General features: G+C 39.9%; 2 protein-coding genes across 3 annotated transcripts; one reads left to right on the top strand and one right to left on the bottom strand.

Moving 5' to 3' along the window:
* Positions 1-39: 39 nt before the first annotated feature.
* On the bottom strand, positions 40-13676 carry mycbpap (mycbp associated protein). Of its 2 annotated transcripts, none has more exons than XM_030740272.1 (17): positions 13551-13676; positions 12040-12146; positions 11758-11935; positions 11490-11605; positions 11199-11349; positions 10756-10868; positions 8335-8432; positions 6855-6954; positions 6218-6410; positions 5908-6095; positions 5638-5787; positions 4457-4555; positions 4168-4307; positions 3911-4029; positions 3721-3833; positions 553-702; positions 40-201 (listed from the first exon to the last, which is right to left on the bottom strand). In XM_030740272.1, the coding sequence occupies exons 1-17, from the start codon at positions 13570-13572 to the stop codon at positions 103-105; spliced, it is 2136 nt and encodes a 711-aa protein (XP_030596132.1). In that variant the 5' UTR covers positions 13573-13676; the 3' UTR covers positions 40-102. The 2 variants fall into 2 exon arrangements, with proteins under 2 accessions (XP_030596132.1, XP_030596136.1); XM_030740276.1 differs by having other exon boundaries at positions 5638-5784.
* Positions 13677-14297: 621 nt separating this feature from the next.
* Positions 14298-15823, top strand: rasd2b (RASD family member 2b). The gene is made up of 2 exons (XM_030738484.1): positions 14298-14988; positions 15148-15823. Exons 1-2 carry the CDS (start codon positions 14370-14372, stop codon positions 15690-15692), a joined length of 1164 nt encoding a protein of 387 aa, XP_030594344.1. The 5' UTR covers positions 14298-14369; the 3' UTR covers positions 15693-15823.
* The last annotated feature ends 241 nt before the right edge of the window (positions 15824-16064 follow it).

Below are 16064 nucleotides of genomic sequence, written 5' to 3'. Positions count from 1 at the left end.
GAACAAAGTTTATTAATTTCATAAGAAAATAAGGCATACATCCTTTATGACGTTTTATTACATTTGTTTGCAAATATTTTACAGGCTCCCATGACCCCCCTCTCATATCTTATTAGTAAGTGTTTCTTGTTTATCTTCCTCATTAAGCTCATCCATCAGGTCACATAGGTTGTCCGCTAGATCTTCCATTAGAGCATAAACCTGTCAAATAGGTAGAGAAATATTTATGGAATAAAAGAAGGCATTAAACAATGACAGAAATCCTGGATATGACTCAAGAGTGCTTAAAAATGCAGACTTATACATTTTTTATGATCCAACCAGGCAGAGTCTTTTCATCAGAGCCCACCTCGCCTCCTAAATTCCCACTGTCCTCAAACAGAGGCCGTTTGTAATTCCTTCTGCTAAAGGTTCTAAAGTTTTCCAGCCCAGCCCGAGAAATACAATTGCACGAGAAAGCTCCTCGAAAGCCGAAGAAGTTGAACTGTACTCATGTCAAATACTGAATTTTAACCTCAGCGTGGGGTATGTGAAGACAATTGAACGACTTACCTTTCTGTGCAGAAGCCTTGTGAAAATGGGCATCTTCATTACATTTGTTTGATTTGGAGGCAGCTGAGGGACGCTCTCTGATTCATTCTCTTGCTTTTCCCTGGTGTGCTTTTCTACATCCTTTTCTCTTTTCCCCTTCTTTTTCTTATCCTGTGGAAAGACAGAGTTGAAATTAATGAGAGAAAAATATCAGTATTTTGAAGGATAACAGTACAACTCTTATCCAAAAAATAAAAATCTGGGATGCTGGGTAGTGCATGTAATTTAAATCCCACATTCAACCAAAAACAGCACAAAATAAATCAAAGGCAACATATACAATGTTATAAGTGAAAAATTAGATTTTTTTTTTATTCTACTGCCAACATACTCTATGTTGGAGAGAAGGCCTGGCTCGCAGTCTCTGCTCTAAGTTCTTCCACACCAAGCTCACTCATTCATCTCTTTACAGACTTTGCTTTGTTCCCTGGTGTGCAGTCCTGTTGGAACAGGAAGGGGCCATCCCCAAAGTGTTCTCACAAAGTTGGAAGCATGAAATTATCAAAAATGTCTTATGCTGTAACATTAAGAGTTCCTTTCACTGGAACTAAAACAACCCCACACCATAACCCCCACCAAATTTTACACTTGTCACCATGCAGTCAGACAAGTACCGTTCTCCTAGCAACCACCAAACCCAGATGTGCCCATCGGATTGCCAGATGGAGAAGTGTAATTCGCCACTCCAGAGAGCATGTCTCCACGGCCTGTGACATGCTTTACACCACTGCATCCAACACTTTGTATTGTGTTTGGTGATGTAAGGCTTGAATGCAGCTGCTTGGCCATGGAAACTCATTCCATGAAGCTCTCTATGCACTGTTCTTGAGCTAACCTGAAGGCCACATGAAGTTTGGAGGTCTGCAGAGATTATAATTATAATAATAACAATAATACATTTTATTTATAAGCGACCCATTCTTTCACAAATGCTTGTAGAAGTAGTCTGCATGCCTAGGAGCTTGGTTTTATACACCTGTGACATTGGAAGTGATTGGAGCATCAGAATTCAATGATTTGGATGAGTGAGTAGATACATTTGGCAATAAAGTGTATTTCAAGAAACCTGAACAGGAAAAGGTTGTAAGATTTCAGAAGATGGAGAAGGGTACACTACTCTGTGAAAGATAATGTGGGCAAACAATTTAAAAATAATGTTTCTCATCTAAAGAACATAATATATCTCAACAACTACAAAAAGAAATCTTTGTATACAAGGCACAAAGCTTAAAACCACTACTGAGTGGCCATGATCTTCAAGCAAGCACTGTATTAAAAGCAAATACAGCTCTGTAGTGAAAATCACTGCATATATTCAGGAAATCAAACTACTGTCAGTGAATACTGTTCATTTCTACATCCACAAAGTGCAAGTTTACACTCTGTCGTGAAAAGAAAAAAAACTGCCCATTTAGATGGTAAAAGGCAAGGTGGAAAACAGTGGTTAATGTAAAATTCCTATTGGAAATCCTGGATGTCATGTTCTCTGAGCTAGGAAAAACAAAAAACTGTATCCAGCATACAGTTCAAAAAATAGCATCTACTATGTTATGGATACCCAAAACATGAGTGAAGGCTCCACTTATACTGAACTATATATATATATGGAGATCTTGAGAGTGGCAGAATAGCATGTGCTCCCATAAAGACTGTGTCAGGGAAAGTACTGCAACACAATACCACATAGTAGTTTAGCATCCAAAGAGTACATTTGGGACAATGCAAAACAAAAAGTGTCATGATTTTTGAACTCCTGTCTTAAGCAGCAATGGGAAATCACTTTGTGTGACACATACAGGGACTCCTCAAAACTGTGGTAAAAATCATATGTCATCTCTGAGGTACTTTTAAACTAACACAGGGTTTAAAAGGCTTGAAAATCACTGCATTTTGTTACAGACCTGTGGAAATAAGGCTATACCATGAGTTGAAGTGCCTTGTGCATGTCAGAATGACCACCTATTTCATGTCATGGAGTACGTTGGATGCCCCGTCCTGTTTGAGTTAATGTATAGCTGCCACAGATGGCTTGGACTCACACCCTGGGCACGCAGTTGGAGAGCAGGTGCACATTTTCACACAGTGTTCTGTTACCATGGTACCCTGCGAGTAATAGGCTGCACCTTACCTATGACTCAACCGTCATACAGAGGAGAAAATCACTCAGCAAAATATGTAGTTGTACAGACAAAGCCATGCTTCCAATCTAATTCTTGAATATCTCTGAAGCCGGAAAATGATGGGGTGAACCACTAGGAGAGATGTAACAGGTCCAAGGCCAAAACTCACACAGCAGTTCATCATCTTTGAACAACACGGTCAATTCACTGAGTTTCTCAATCACTCAAGTTCATATTTGTGAATATGACTGATTATAATGAGGCAGGGTGCATTGTGGATGAGTGCAGAAAAACAATCAAATGCATTAAAATGATTGAGTGCAGAATGTAATTTTTGCTGAATATCTCACCCAATCTGGCAAAGCTTGAATGGCCAGTACAGCACTGTTTTGCTTAGCCATCATAATAATAATCTCTCTAGGGAGCAAAACACAAAATAGCGGCCTTCCACATTCTGTCTTACCACTTTTTTAGTGGTAAGACAGAATGTGGAAGGGCTGTTATATTATTACACAATTAGTACACACAGACAAATGTTTATACCATAAAGAGACTTGAATTAGGCAGTTGAAGAAACCCTTAAAATGTTGTCCTGGCTTAAAATAAATCCATCCAAACTAAGCACACACATATTATGGCATACAGCATTTCAGAATATTTCAGAAAAGTAGCCTATAGAACATAATACTGCAGGTGTGTGCATTACTGACAATGAGGGAGTCAGTAGTAACAGCAAAACAGGCATCTGGTGAATGACTGATGAATGAACGAAGAGCTGACAGCTTGTCTGAAGTGGTGAAAATGACTCATGTTTGGATCAGCTCGAGTGATGTGTCATAGCTTACAAAACATGATACTTTATTCATGATCATAAACAAAAAAAAAACCTTTGGATGAAGGTCACTCACACACGTTTACACACACATGCGCGTGCACACACACACACACACACACCTGCACTACGCCTCTCAATTTTGCATTCTCCTGTTGAAATACATTTTTCTCTCACCTCCACTGTTTTTTTAGTTGTTGGCAACGTGTCTTTTTTAAACTTGGATCTCGCACCAGCTGCACTGTCCTTCATATCACTCTTGACTTCTTTGTTCATGTTATCAGCCAAATCTGTGACATAACAAGACAGTAGTGAGCAGCACAAATAGATATGTGTCTGTGTTTGTGCCAAAGCATTTGTGTCTCACCAGCATCGGTGATTACAGGTTCATCCATCAACGTTTCTCTCTCTGAAAAGCCTAGCAGGTTCTTGAGCTTCGTGGCCTCGGCAGTCATTGTGTCCAGCAGTTTTCTCCACAGCTGCCGCCTGCAGGGAGCACCACACACCAACATAAGTGGAAGGCTCATCACACAGAGGTGTAGTATAGAACATAGGTGTGTGCACAACAGAACAGCGCATTAAGAAAGCAATGCTACATTAGTGTTCAGAAATGAATGAATTTACCCTATAGTGGCAGCTGTTAGGTGATGTTTCAGTCCAGAAGGCTCAGAAAGCTGCAGAAATAAAGAGTTGAGCTGGGCCAGACCCTCTTCTCTTCTGAGGGAGTCCTGAGATGACTCTTCATCAGGCAGCGACAGCACAGCCTTAAAAGTAGGGAAAAAAATGAGCAAACTAATATAGTATCTTTTATCCATGATCACCATATAAAATTGTATCAAAATATACATAGGCTAAATTTACTGCAATTTTTTGTAGCACTAGGTATCATGTCGCTACTACATTATGTGTATACCAGTCGGAGTGTATCAACACAGTAGTCCCAGGTGCTTCCTTGATCCAATTTTTGCCACAGTGCCTTTAGGCCCTCCACTGGCTCATCAAGGTACTGCAACTAAAACAACAGATGGCGTTCATCAGCCTGAAGAGTTTATGTGAGGTACACGAGGCTGTGTACACAAGCCTCAAAAGAACAGAAATTATTGTCACACAAAATGAAGATAATCACCACTGACAGTTACCCTCAATATGGTGCATGTCATATTTTTTATCTATTATTAAGGCAAAGGAAAGATATGAATCTAAAACGTGACCACGTAAAAGGCCTCGAGAACAGTAATCATCATCTGGTAATAACAGACGTGACTTTATGAAGAAAAGTCTTCCATTTGCTCCAATTAGAATGACCCCCCCCCCCCCCCCCCCCCAAAAAAAAACCAAACAAACAAAAAAAACAAAACAACATATTTTGATCCAAATGACTACCTACACTTTTCAGTTCTGTTTTTAAACATAATGTCCTACGTCTATTGAGAATTATTTCAGGGGACCGTCATGCTCAAGAAGGCATTCTAATCAGCCTTCTAATTAACCCAGTTAAAGCTTGGTTCCTATTGTAGTGCTAAGGGAACATAAACTATATTGCACAGTACAGAGGCAACAGTGACTGGTTCTCTATATTAGCAGTTATAATATATTATTAGTTAATGAGCTGCCATGAATTATAACAGCAATAACCCAGTTAGGGTGAGCTGAATGAATAGGGCCAAGACCGTATATACTGTAGGATGAGGAGGGTAAGTCATAACAAACTAATCTTACTCTTACACACGCAGTGAAATATAAAATAGAAGAACCCAATAATAATTCCATTAGCGGGTCAGCTCACACTGAATCAGGTGGGATGACTAAGACTCAGACTGAAATCAATATGAACAAAAACACTATAAAAGAAAAATGTGTGATGCATTAGTGCTACGTGAAACTGGGCCACCCTCTGCACAATGAGCAACGTCTTTCACACTATGTGTGAAAAAAAGGAAAGAGTTACAAATTTCCCAGTCTCTGTTCTTTATGGCCCGCGCTGAGGTCCCAATGATGATTTGAACAATTTGAAAAAAAAAAAAAAGTGATCACTAAGAAAAATTTAAGTAAGGTATTCTAAGGTCAGTGCTTCCATTTGTGCATCTGTTCCACCTTAGGGTTCCTGCTCAGAAACCATTGCTCTGTAGTGTTGTAGTGCTCTGCAGGAGAGCTTGGTCTTTCTGGGCTGCGGACCCCCTGGAGCACCTCATACACAATCGACCGACAGATCTTTTCCCGAACTATCTTTTCCAGTTTTGTCTGCTTGTGCGCAAACAACATAAAAAAAAAGAGGAAAAATAATTTCTGTTAAAAAAAATAGTGCCATCTGTCCATTGGTGTTTTTATCTCACTTCCATGCACACAGTGGAACAACAAAACTACCTCTATGAAAAGCCTCTCATCTGCAGTTTTATCTCGGTACAGAGACACTCCCTTTAACGTGACCTGTATGGAGGCTCCTTGCAGCAGCACAGGATGAGAGATGAACTGCCAAATTTCTGTTTTGATGCCTGGTTCATCTGATTTAAATATAAACTCTACTCGCTGGGTGTCACCTGGAAGAATCACACCTGGATGGAAGGGGAAGCAAAAGGGCAAACAGAAAGGCCGGTTGAGTGATGGCTGAATAGACAAGCGGTGTATGACGTACAAATGTTGCCAGCAGGTGTTCTGATCATGTTTGTGTATTTACCAGAGGAGGAATCAAAGTAGAAGTGTGGCTTCTGGGCGTGTGACTGCAGATTAGGGAAACTGTATGGCATGGGACGCTGCTGCCAGCTGTAGAAGATGACGGTGCCGCCCTCATTATGTAGGTCCATGTGGGATGCGGCTATTTCTCCAGTCAGAGTCTCAAAGAATATTGTAGCACTAATTCCTACTTCGTCCTGATGAGTGTTTGAAAAAGAGAAGCTATTAATCATTAACTGACAAAGATACCAAACAGAGCAAGTCATTACCTTGCATGTTTTTATAGATGTGCGCATATATGGTGTGTATTGATGTGTATTGAAGAGACAATCACAGATTTGGGCAAATGTTATCTTTAAAACGCAGGGTGTATATGTTTACTTGGCTACCTGCAGAAAATGTTTTTATCATAACATCATTCAGGAATGCAAGAAAAGTGGCTTATTGTAGTGACTTTTTCAATATTATATATATATATATATATATATATATATATATATATATATATATATATATATATATATATATATATATATATATATATCAGAGAAAATAAAAACGTACTAATTTTCTGAATAAGTTCTGAATAAGGGCTTGTTTCTTTCTACCTCTCTCTCTGAGGTAAGGAATTCATACTCTACCTGCTTTGTGAGACAGTTTCCAGTCCAGGTAGCGAGCTGACCACAGAAACTCAGGGCAGGAACTTCTAACTGACCATCTTCATGTTGTACCAGGGGATCACTGTGGGAGATGGTCACAAAGCTATATAACTCAGACTACATTTAAACTGAGCCATTTATTGCCAAAAATAATCCCTTCCATGCCAGCGTTTCCTCAGCGAAGAAGCATAAAAGTCTGTACAGATTTCCGCCTACATCTGCGTGTACATGCAGAGGCAGAAATGTACATTTTTATCAGATTTATGTGAGTATGCACAAGCTTGATCTTCAGTCTCATCATTAGCCATTAAAGGGTGTAAACATTTCCTTCTTACACTGTTTGCATATACAGAAAATCTCAGTTTGCAAGTTTTTAGGCAGATAATGAAAACAAAGCAAAAAAGAAGTGCACTTTGACAAAATATGCTATAAACACTGTAATTTTTTGAAGGACCCCGGCAGAGATTGAAAAGAAAAGAAAAGAATGGTTGGACTAGAAGCGAGAGGCAAAAAAGGCCATCAGTTCACATAATGAAAGCAGGCCTGCAGCAGCTATTTATGCAGCCATAATTACGTAATTATAATAATACTGATCATTCACAATAGGCCTCATAAAATTTACAATTTACTTTTTAATATTTGTGAGCTTGTAAACAGAAAAGTAATGACACCAAATACCAGCTCTATGAAATCTGTTGATTATTTGCTTTATGTTCAGTTCAGTCTTACCTTCACTGTCACCTCCACTTCACATTATTAGGATTCAATAAAAATAATCTGTGCATAGTCTGAAGTGTGCATAAGCTATGCATACTCTCACCACAGATTCTTGTTTCATAAATAGTGTTTTGTGGGGTAAACATCATGTGTTGTTTTTGTGCGCGTTTGTGCCTCTCTAACTGAGATGGACTTCTTACCTTGAGTGAATATAACGCAATGCAACTTCACTGACACACAGCCCTGACCCTCAGTAGGACACGTTCTCAGTCCTTGAATCTGTCCTTCCCTAAACTAGAGGAGTATGATGCTACATTCATACTCTTCTTCTCAGTCTTGAAATGTAGCTTTGCACCAAAAATCTGACATATTGAAAAGCCAAATACATGATGTGAGTTTGTAATACATGTTATGTAACTTCAACACACTGTGGACAAATGAGTCATGTTGCTATACTGTATAATTGCATGCCTTTCTGCAACACTGCAACAATAACAAATATCCAGGCTGATATCAAGTATCCAAAAATCTAATGGTTCTAATGAAGGTTCTAATAATGAAGTGGTTCCATTATTTACAGTTTAACACTAATGAATTACATTTTAGATACAATGACTTCTTAGTAGTTTGTGAATAGGGATGGCACTGGGTGCCTGATTTTCATATTCATTGTAGAAAAGTTTGGACTTTGTTTTTGAAGTACATCTAATAAATCACTAAGGAACAAAATGCAGTTTTTCCTTACAGGTCCTGCTTATTCTCCATCTCCTCTTCTTCTTCTTTCTCCAATAAAGGGCTGTGGAATGCTTTGTCAGAGCCAATCACCTCCAGTTCACTGATTTCCTGTAATCACACCAGCAGAGAGGTGGTTTGGAAGGTAAGGGTTAACTTTATACAAGCACTAGTGTTCTGGTTCTTGTTACTGAAAAGTGATACCCTAAGTTCTTTTCAGTCCAAGAGAAATGGGTAAGTATGTCCTGTTCAGGCAGAGAGGAGGCAGTCAGGTGGTGATAAAACCTTCACCGTTTGAGTATTAGGTGTCAATTACCATACCACAGGATACTGAGGGAAATATTTAAATTAATATCTATTACTTTCTGGCCCACATGTAAAGGGCAGAGGGCGACAAAACAAAAAACAAACAAAAAAAAAAACTCGCAAATGTATCATTTTCTCCCTCCTGTAATTTTTCCATAGGCTTGGTGTTTTTTTCAGCCTCTTACACCGCGTCGTGCTATCAGAACAATCATTCTCTGTTTGTCAGAAGGTAGTCCAGACCCTAAATCACCTCAGCATCACATTAGCCACCAGCCCAACAGAACACACTGCAACCACTTTCTCTAATTTTACCATTGCACAATTTGTGTGCGTGCAAAAGACGGGGAGGACAATGAAACACAGGGGACAGTACCAGCTGAGACCACAAAAAACAAAGATGTGATTTGAATAAACCTTCCAATATTCAGCACCTGCTACTTTAAGTGTTAATAAGATTAAATGGGAACTGGCTGTGAAAAGAAGTACATTTTTATTTAGGTGTTTACCCCAGAACCTCCAGCCTGCACTGATGAAGTCATTACAATGCAGAGAGAGAAGGAAGGCATGTTCAGTCCTTTTTCTTGGTCTCTGTTAGTCCACAGGTCTCAACAGTTCTACTCTATGACAGGACACACTGCAGATTTCATAACAGTACCTTTCTGTGTTTGCATATATGCCAACAACCTTTAGCGTTTATCTAAGGGCCACCTGCTTAATTAATCTCATTACATGTGCGTACTGAATATACACTTTACAAGTAATAAAAGGCATAACTGTGTATTTTCCAACAGTATGGGAACAGTTTTTACGTGTAGGTGTGCTTACGCCCTTGAAGCTGCATGCTTGTGTGGATTTGTGTGGATGTACGAGTACTTGTGCTTGTCAGCCTTGTCTGTGTACTGCAGTTTGTTCCTTGTTCAGAAAACCCAGGACAGTGTGCCCAGTGCTGGATGATCACAAGCTGTTTCTGAAGACACAGACTGATTACGATGAACTAGCAGCTCGAGACAGAGCTTGAGACAGAGTGTCCTGAGGGAGTGAGCAGCTTTTCCATGGGTAGAGTGGTCTATTAATTAAGCAATTTGTCTTAAAACAAAAATAAATGCAATGCAGAACTGTGCTATGCAAATGAAATGATTACTGTGGTCCAAGTTTTCAGCTGTTTCTTGTACAGTGTTTACTGTGACTTGGATTAATGATAAAATCAAAGGTCTTCAGTAGAAGGTTCTACAGCAAAGGTGTCGGTGCACAATATCAGTAAATAAGATTAAATGTACTTATAAACTCTTTGTTGCTGATTGCCACAATTTGCATAAAATGTAAAACTCCTTGGAATCACGAATCAAAACCAAACACACGTACATTATGTGCATGTTTTCAGACTCAGTAAGCTGATGGTAGGATGATGTCATAAAATCTTTCTACTGTACAATGCAAAACAACTTGGTAATAAATGTAGGTTAAATAAGCAAGCCACATACAAGAATTTTGAGGAAATTCTCACATATATATTAGATATATATAAAAGATATGGTGGTGGTGTTTGGACAGTAACCTGGTCCTGAATACAACTAAAATGAAGGAGAAAATTGTGGCCTTCAGGATAATCAGGATAATGGCTCCGTCCCACTCCATATAAATGATGAGGCAGTAGTGAGGGTCAGTGATATCAAATTCCTTGGTCACCACATCACAAAGGATCTAGCAGGGGACCATTAATGCCTCCCACCTGGTGAAGAAAGCTCAGCAGAGGCTTTTCTTATTGAGAAATCTTAAAAAGCCAAAGTCCCGTCTCAGGTCTTAGTGAATTCCCACAGGAGCACAACAGAGAGCATTCTGTGCTACTGTGTCATAGTGTGGTATACCAGCTGCACTGCAGAGAACCAGACAGTCTCGGCATAGATAGTTCAGACAGCACAGAGGATTGTGGGAATCAAGCTCCCTAATGTGAGCAGAGGTAATGCTAGTTGCCTACATAAGAGTGCTGACAGCATTATCAAAGACACAGGTTCCCTCCCTCCCATCAAGCAAGAGACACAGGACCATCTGGACATGCACTAACTGACTGAGGAACAGCTTCAGGAGTGTCTTATTTTATAGATTTAAAAGATGTATTTTTTTTTATTACTGGCTTTTTTAGGTCCATTTCCTGTAAAACCTCCTTAAGTTGCTGGTGTTGCAGGTATGCACTCTGGTTCCAAGTTCGTGAAGCTGGGCGTAGAGTCTCAGCACAAATGATTCCTGGAACAAGAAAATGAACAGAGTTAGTTTTACACAGAATGAATGAGCTCATGTATATGAGTTTATATTTAAGGTTTCCATTTCTCCCAACTGAACATTCATTCAGCATTTACAGTCCTTTTTATTTGTTTGGATACAGCCACTTTCTCTGACCACTTTCTTCCTTTTTGTTACAACAAAAATCTTCATGTAACTTTTTAAAAAAAATTTTATTATTTGGGAACCCAAAAATTGTTACTGTTTCAGGTGAATAGATAACCTGAAAAAAACTGAGTTATAACAGGGGCTGAAGGGTAAAAACTGGGATACAGTGTAGATATATGTGTGCACCTGATTCTTGGCATATGATCGATGGTTGTCCAATCCGTGTGAGGGATTTTCGTCTGCCCTGCTCAGTCTGAGTCAGAGTGGCTGTAATACCACTCATTTCATCTCCATAACGCTGTGGGAGACTCCAGAACTCACTACCCACACGATAACCCTAGAGAAGCAAAGATGCAGCTTAGCTAAGAACAGCTTTAGAGATTTTAGTCACTGGAGAACTACCAAAAAAATAAAAAATAAGAGTTTGATGGATGACTAAAGACAGAGCAGACCAGCAAAAGCAAATGTGTGTCATACATATCCTGAGTGGATGAGTTGCGAGACTTGGCTTAAAAACTCCCTCTGCTCCTGGATTTCTCTGAAATGGTTGGCTTGGTTCATCAGTAAGTTTTTGACTGGTCTATGGAGCAAATCTTGACACCATTGAAACATAGACAAGATATTAATGCAGACTTAAGAACATAAGATATCATTTGCACCTAATCAGAAATCTGTGGCTATAATAATCATGATGCAGATTTGATCTCTTTCTGGTGCAGACTGTTGCGGTCTCTAATCAGCTCACCAGATAAGAAGTCCTGCTGCCGTCTGCGATGCTTCATGTGTTTATCCCAATTCTGTAAGGCATTACCCTGGATGTTCCTTTGGCCTGACGGAGTGCCCTTTTCTACAGCATCTGAGTGACGTCTTTCTGTGGCCTCACATGGAGGATCTCCAGGAAACTTTGATATTCGCTTCACCAACTGGTTGGTGATGGGAAGGGTAAGTAACACAGCAAAGACAAAGTATTTCTGTTGCATTTATTAATTTACAGCGCTGACACCATGTGTTGTTTTTTTAAATCTACCTCTCTCTCCCCTTTGGCCTCCAGATAACTTCTGTAGTCCTCTAAGCTACCCAGGATGCTGTGTGGAAGAATCATCCCTTGCTCATTAAACCGAACCCCCACTGGTCCTGAGTGGAAAAGACACAGACAAAAAAATCCCAAAATAACTTTAAGCCTCAAATTTGTACATCACAAACAGGATATATCAAGCCTAATCAAATAAGCAGTACAATCTTCCAGTTGATATTTGTTTGCTATTTGTCCCTGAGGGCAAAGGAAAACAACTGCCTGTGCAGTCCAGAAGTTGAGAGTCAGAGTCCAAATTCTCTCGCTCAGCAGCTCTCACTCCATCATCTGCTGATGTTTTACTTACTCACCAAAAACATCAGCAGATGCAGCCATCAGACTGCAGCTTTGGCAATTAAAAGCTGCAGTCATAATATACTGAGTGAAACCTTCAAGTGCCATCAAGGAGAATTTATATTATATTTACAGAATCAGTGTGTTTGTCTGTCTATATGAATGAAGTGAGTTTACTTTATCGAGCTCTTGTGGAAACATGGTAAGGGACTGGTTATCTGTATCTTTAGGAATATAGCTCTTTGAGGGATAATCATCCATGATGGGCATATCCCCTAAAGAGAGGAAATTACAAACTAGCTGTTATGATGCTTTGTTTCTGTGTAATTTTACAGTAATCAATTAAAATGACTCAAGTTTTATTGTGATTTCATGATTGAAGGCTTTAAAATGCGAAAACAGATTCTACTTCACTGTACATAAAGTCCAGTGTTCACTAGACACACAGACACACATGCTGATACAAAGATTGCTTTGGAAAGCTGACACGGTTATGCAATACTGTTAATTTGCCTTTATCCAACAGTGCCTGATTATAGTTTCCATGGCCACAACAACAATAATTAGTTCCTGGCTTTTGTAAGCGTTTATCTTCCTTTTCGCAGACTCAATACAGTTTTTCAGATTGCTTTTAATGGGAAGCAAAAGATGTCCTTGGCCCTTGAGGAAAGAATCTGCTGCAGTGCTTCTATACATGTTTGCAAATTCATCTGTCAACAGTCACTGATATTGATGCATATTCGGACTGAGATTTTGTGTCTATCTCTCCCATTTAAAGGATTATATCAGCACAGCTTGTACATTATGCATATATTCATGTGTACTAAATTCTAATCCTAGTTTAGCTCTGCGCCACTGAGTATGTGAAGTTAATATTCTTTAATTATTTTTACACGACTGCACAGGAATGCCGGACGTAATTGTGCAGGAATTATATTAAACGTGACTTTGTTTATTTGTTTTGTTTTTACAAAAGTAATACGCTCAGTATTTCCTCCAACACAGTACAGAAAGGTATAATTTCATATAGCAACACACATATTATAAGCTGTCCACTGCATCAGTGAAATCACTGACAGGTGGAGAACCAGACAGCAGCGAAAGACTGATCCAGACGGGTTGTAGCTGACCCGAATGACGTAAAGGTCTAAACGCTTTCTTCGGTTACTTACCGCGCTTCGTTTGCTCAGTCATTACTACAGAAGTACGGGACAGCCAATGCAGCGTTAGCACAGCTCACCAAATTAAGCTAACACTGCTTAAGTTGGCCTTCCTGTTTGTTGTAATGTAACCATGGCAACGAACACCTTAAAACTGGAGCTACAAGACAGACATGACAGAAAACAAAATATTACTTTCTTATTTAATTTACTATATTAATCAATGAATGAATTAGGTGATGTAATGAGAAATGAGGTGCCAATGCATCTTAAATCAACATTTACTTAATTATTGTATGATAATTAAATAAATTCAGCAATGAGTAAATTAATAAAAGCAACAAAAATGTTAATAGAAAAGTTAATAAATAAGGAAATCAATACAAATCAGACAAATAAGGCAGCAAATAAATACAGAATCAAATGATATATCAATTTATGTTTATGGTGTTGTCATATTGTTGGTACACTTAGTGACATATTTATTTATTTGGTCATTCATTTGTTTATTGTTTTGGTAGCTTAGGTCCTCCATACCGTGTGGGATAGACCAGTGCAAAGCATTAAAGCAGGCTAAAATGTCCATCCTACAGGAGCTATTCCAGCCTTCTTTTTTTTTCTAAACAAAGTGTTCTCTTGACGAGCACAAGGAGCGTTTCTGTCAATCATCATGGCGTCATCAAACCACGGGGCTGTTGAGATCTATATAAAGACAAGTGACATCAGCCACCTCGGCAAACACAAGCCTGAGCAGCTCCATAAAACTGCAGAACATTGATTTTACCTACGTTATAACCGCGCAGAGTCAGCGGCCGGAACCATCCTGAAAAGATGGAAATGGGTAGCGTCGCACCGACCACCTCCATCCCAGTTCCGCACCAGCTCAAGTGTTCCACTACAGATAGTGCCCAGTTTCGTGGTAACATGGATGGGCAGTGCGCCGGTTCATCCAAAGTCTTACTGGCTTACAAAAACGCATCGCAGCACTTGAATTCGTCTGGAATCAAAGCGGGCTTGGGCATACTTAAAGTCGCCACGTCCCAGTGGAAGCAGGAAAAGAAGACGCTTTCAGGGGCAGCCGTAAGGCAACTGTCTACTGCTAACAACAGCCACCCTTGCAAGAGATCCCCACTGGATCAGCTGGCAGCTCTGTTTCTCCATGGTCAAACCCGGCACCGCCAGATTAGTCAAGGGCACCCACAAGACCCTATTGACTTGACCAAGCCACAGAACAGTAAGCGCATCGTCGTTCTTGGTGCGCCAAGGGTTGGAAAGACTTCAATCCTAAGAAGATACCTGCGGGACGGATTTGTGGAGGAATACAATCCCACCTCCGAGGATTTCCTAAGGAAACTGTTTCGTATCCGCGGGGAGACCTACCAAATTGACATCCTGGATGCGTCCAGGGAACGGGACTTCCCAGCCAAGCGGCGGCTGTCTATACTCACTGGTGCGTATTTTCTCAGTTATAATCTCTGTCCTGCTAAAAATAAATAAATAAATCAAAACTGATTGCGTGTATTTGTTCATTAAGGATAATAGAGGTGATAGATGTATGCGCAATTTGTAAATATCCGTCTTAAATAACACTTTTTTTTTTCTTCTACAGGGGATATTTTTCTTCTAGTGTTCAGTTTAGATGACCGGAGCTCTTTCCAAGAGGTGTGCGCGCTACGAACGGAAATTCTGGCTGCTAAATCCAAGCTCACAAGATCCACTGTGTCAGAGCACTGCGCACAGCCACAGGTTCCCCTGCTGGTCTGCGCCAACAAGGTGGACCTCCAGGAATCTGAGAGAGAAATATCCAAGGCAGAGGTGCTCCAAGTCTTCGGGGATGACTGTGCCTATTTTGAAACGTCTGCGAAGGACAGCACAAATCTCGAGAAAGTATTCGAGACTTTGGCAAAGCGAGGTGGGCTTCCGACCGAAACTGGCCCATCTCAACACCGCAAGGTGTCTCTCCGCTCGTACCAGGCAATGAGGACAGGCCGGGCAGCGGGGAGGGGGAAGCAGGTCATCGATCGTGATGTTCCCTGCGGTACACTGTACCCACTGGCCCGACGACCGAGTTTTACCACCGATCTCCGTCAAGTCATTGGCCCACATACGGCAAGGAAACCCGGCAAAGGACTGGAGAAATGCTATATTCAATGAGAGACAAAGACACTATGAAGAGCAAATAACACTGTTCATAAAGCAGCGATATTCATAAAAATGTAATGCCGTATCGTGCGATTACATGTACTTGAAATACTGGTTTTGAAATAAAATATTTTTAATCATTATAGTTTCTTTCTTTCTTTCTTTCTTTCTTTCTTTCTTTCTTTCTTTCTTTCTTTCTTTCTTTCTTTCTTTCTTTCTTTCTTTCTTTCTTTCTGTGTACGTGTGCATATACAAAGTAGGAGGATGCTGAGTCAGCCAGTTTGATTATTGTATGACTATTGCATAACTTATATTCAGAAATCTATTAGATGGCATCTCTTTTTCCTCACCCACGCCTGTTTTCTCTTCCTGCGTCTGTGTAAG

Source organism: Archocentrus centrarchus, chromosome 1, assembly GCF_007364275.1.
Source record: "Archocentrus centrarchus isolate MPI-CPG fArcCen1 chromosome 1, fArcCen1, whole genome shotgun sequence".
NCBI classification, from domain to species: domain Eukaryota; kingdom Metazoa; phylum Chordata; class Actinopteri; order Cichliformes; family Cichlidae; genus Archocentrus; species Archocentrus centrarchus.
The sequence above is the reverse complement of the archived record's forward strand: the minus strand, read 5'-3'. Positions and strand labels throughout refer to the sequence as shown.

Bases quoted from the DNA above. Each gene is read 5' to 3' on its own strand.
- mycbpap (XM_030740272.1), bottom strand. From the start codon at position 13,572: ATGACTGAGCAAACGAAGCGCG. The intron at 8,433-10,755 runs GTAATAAAAAAA...GTGTGATTACAG, and splicing joins AAATGGACCTAAAAAAGCCA to GAAATCAGTGAACTGGAGGT. The intron at 4,030-4,167 runs GTAAATTCATTC...TGCTCCCTGCAG, and splicing joins CTAACAGCTGCCACTATAGG to GCGGCAGCTGTGGAGAAAAC.
- rasd2b (XM_030738484.1), top strand. From the start codon at position 14,370: ATGGAAATGGGTAGCGTCGCACCGACCACCTCCATCCCAGTTCCGCAC. The intron at 14,989-15,147 runs GTGCGTATTTTC...TTTCTTCTACAG, and splicing joins GCGGCTGTCTATACTCACTG to GGGATATTTTTCTTCTAGTG.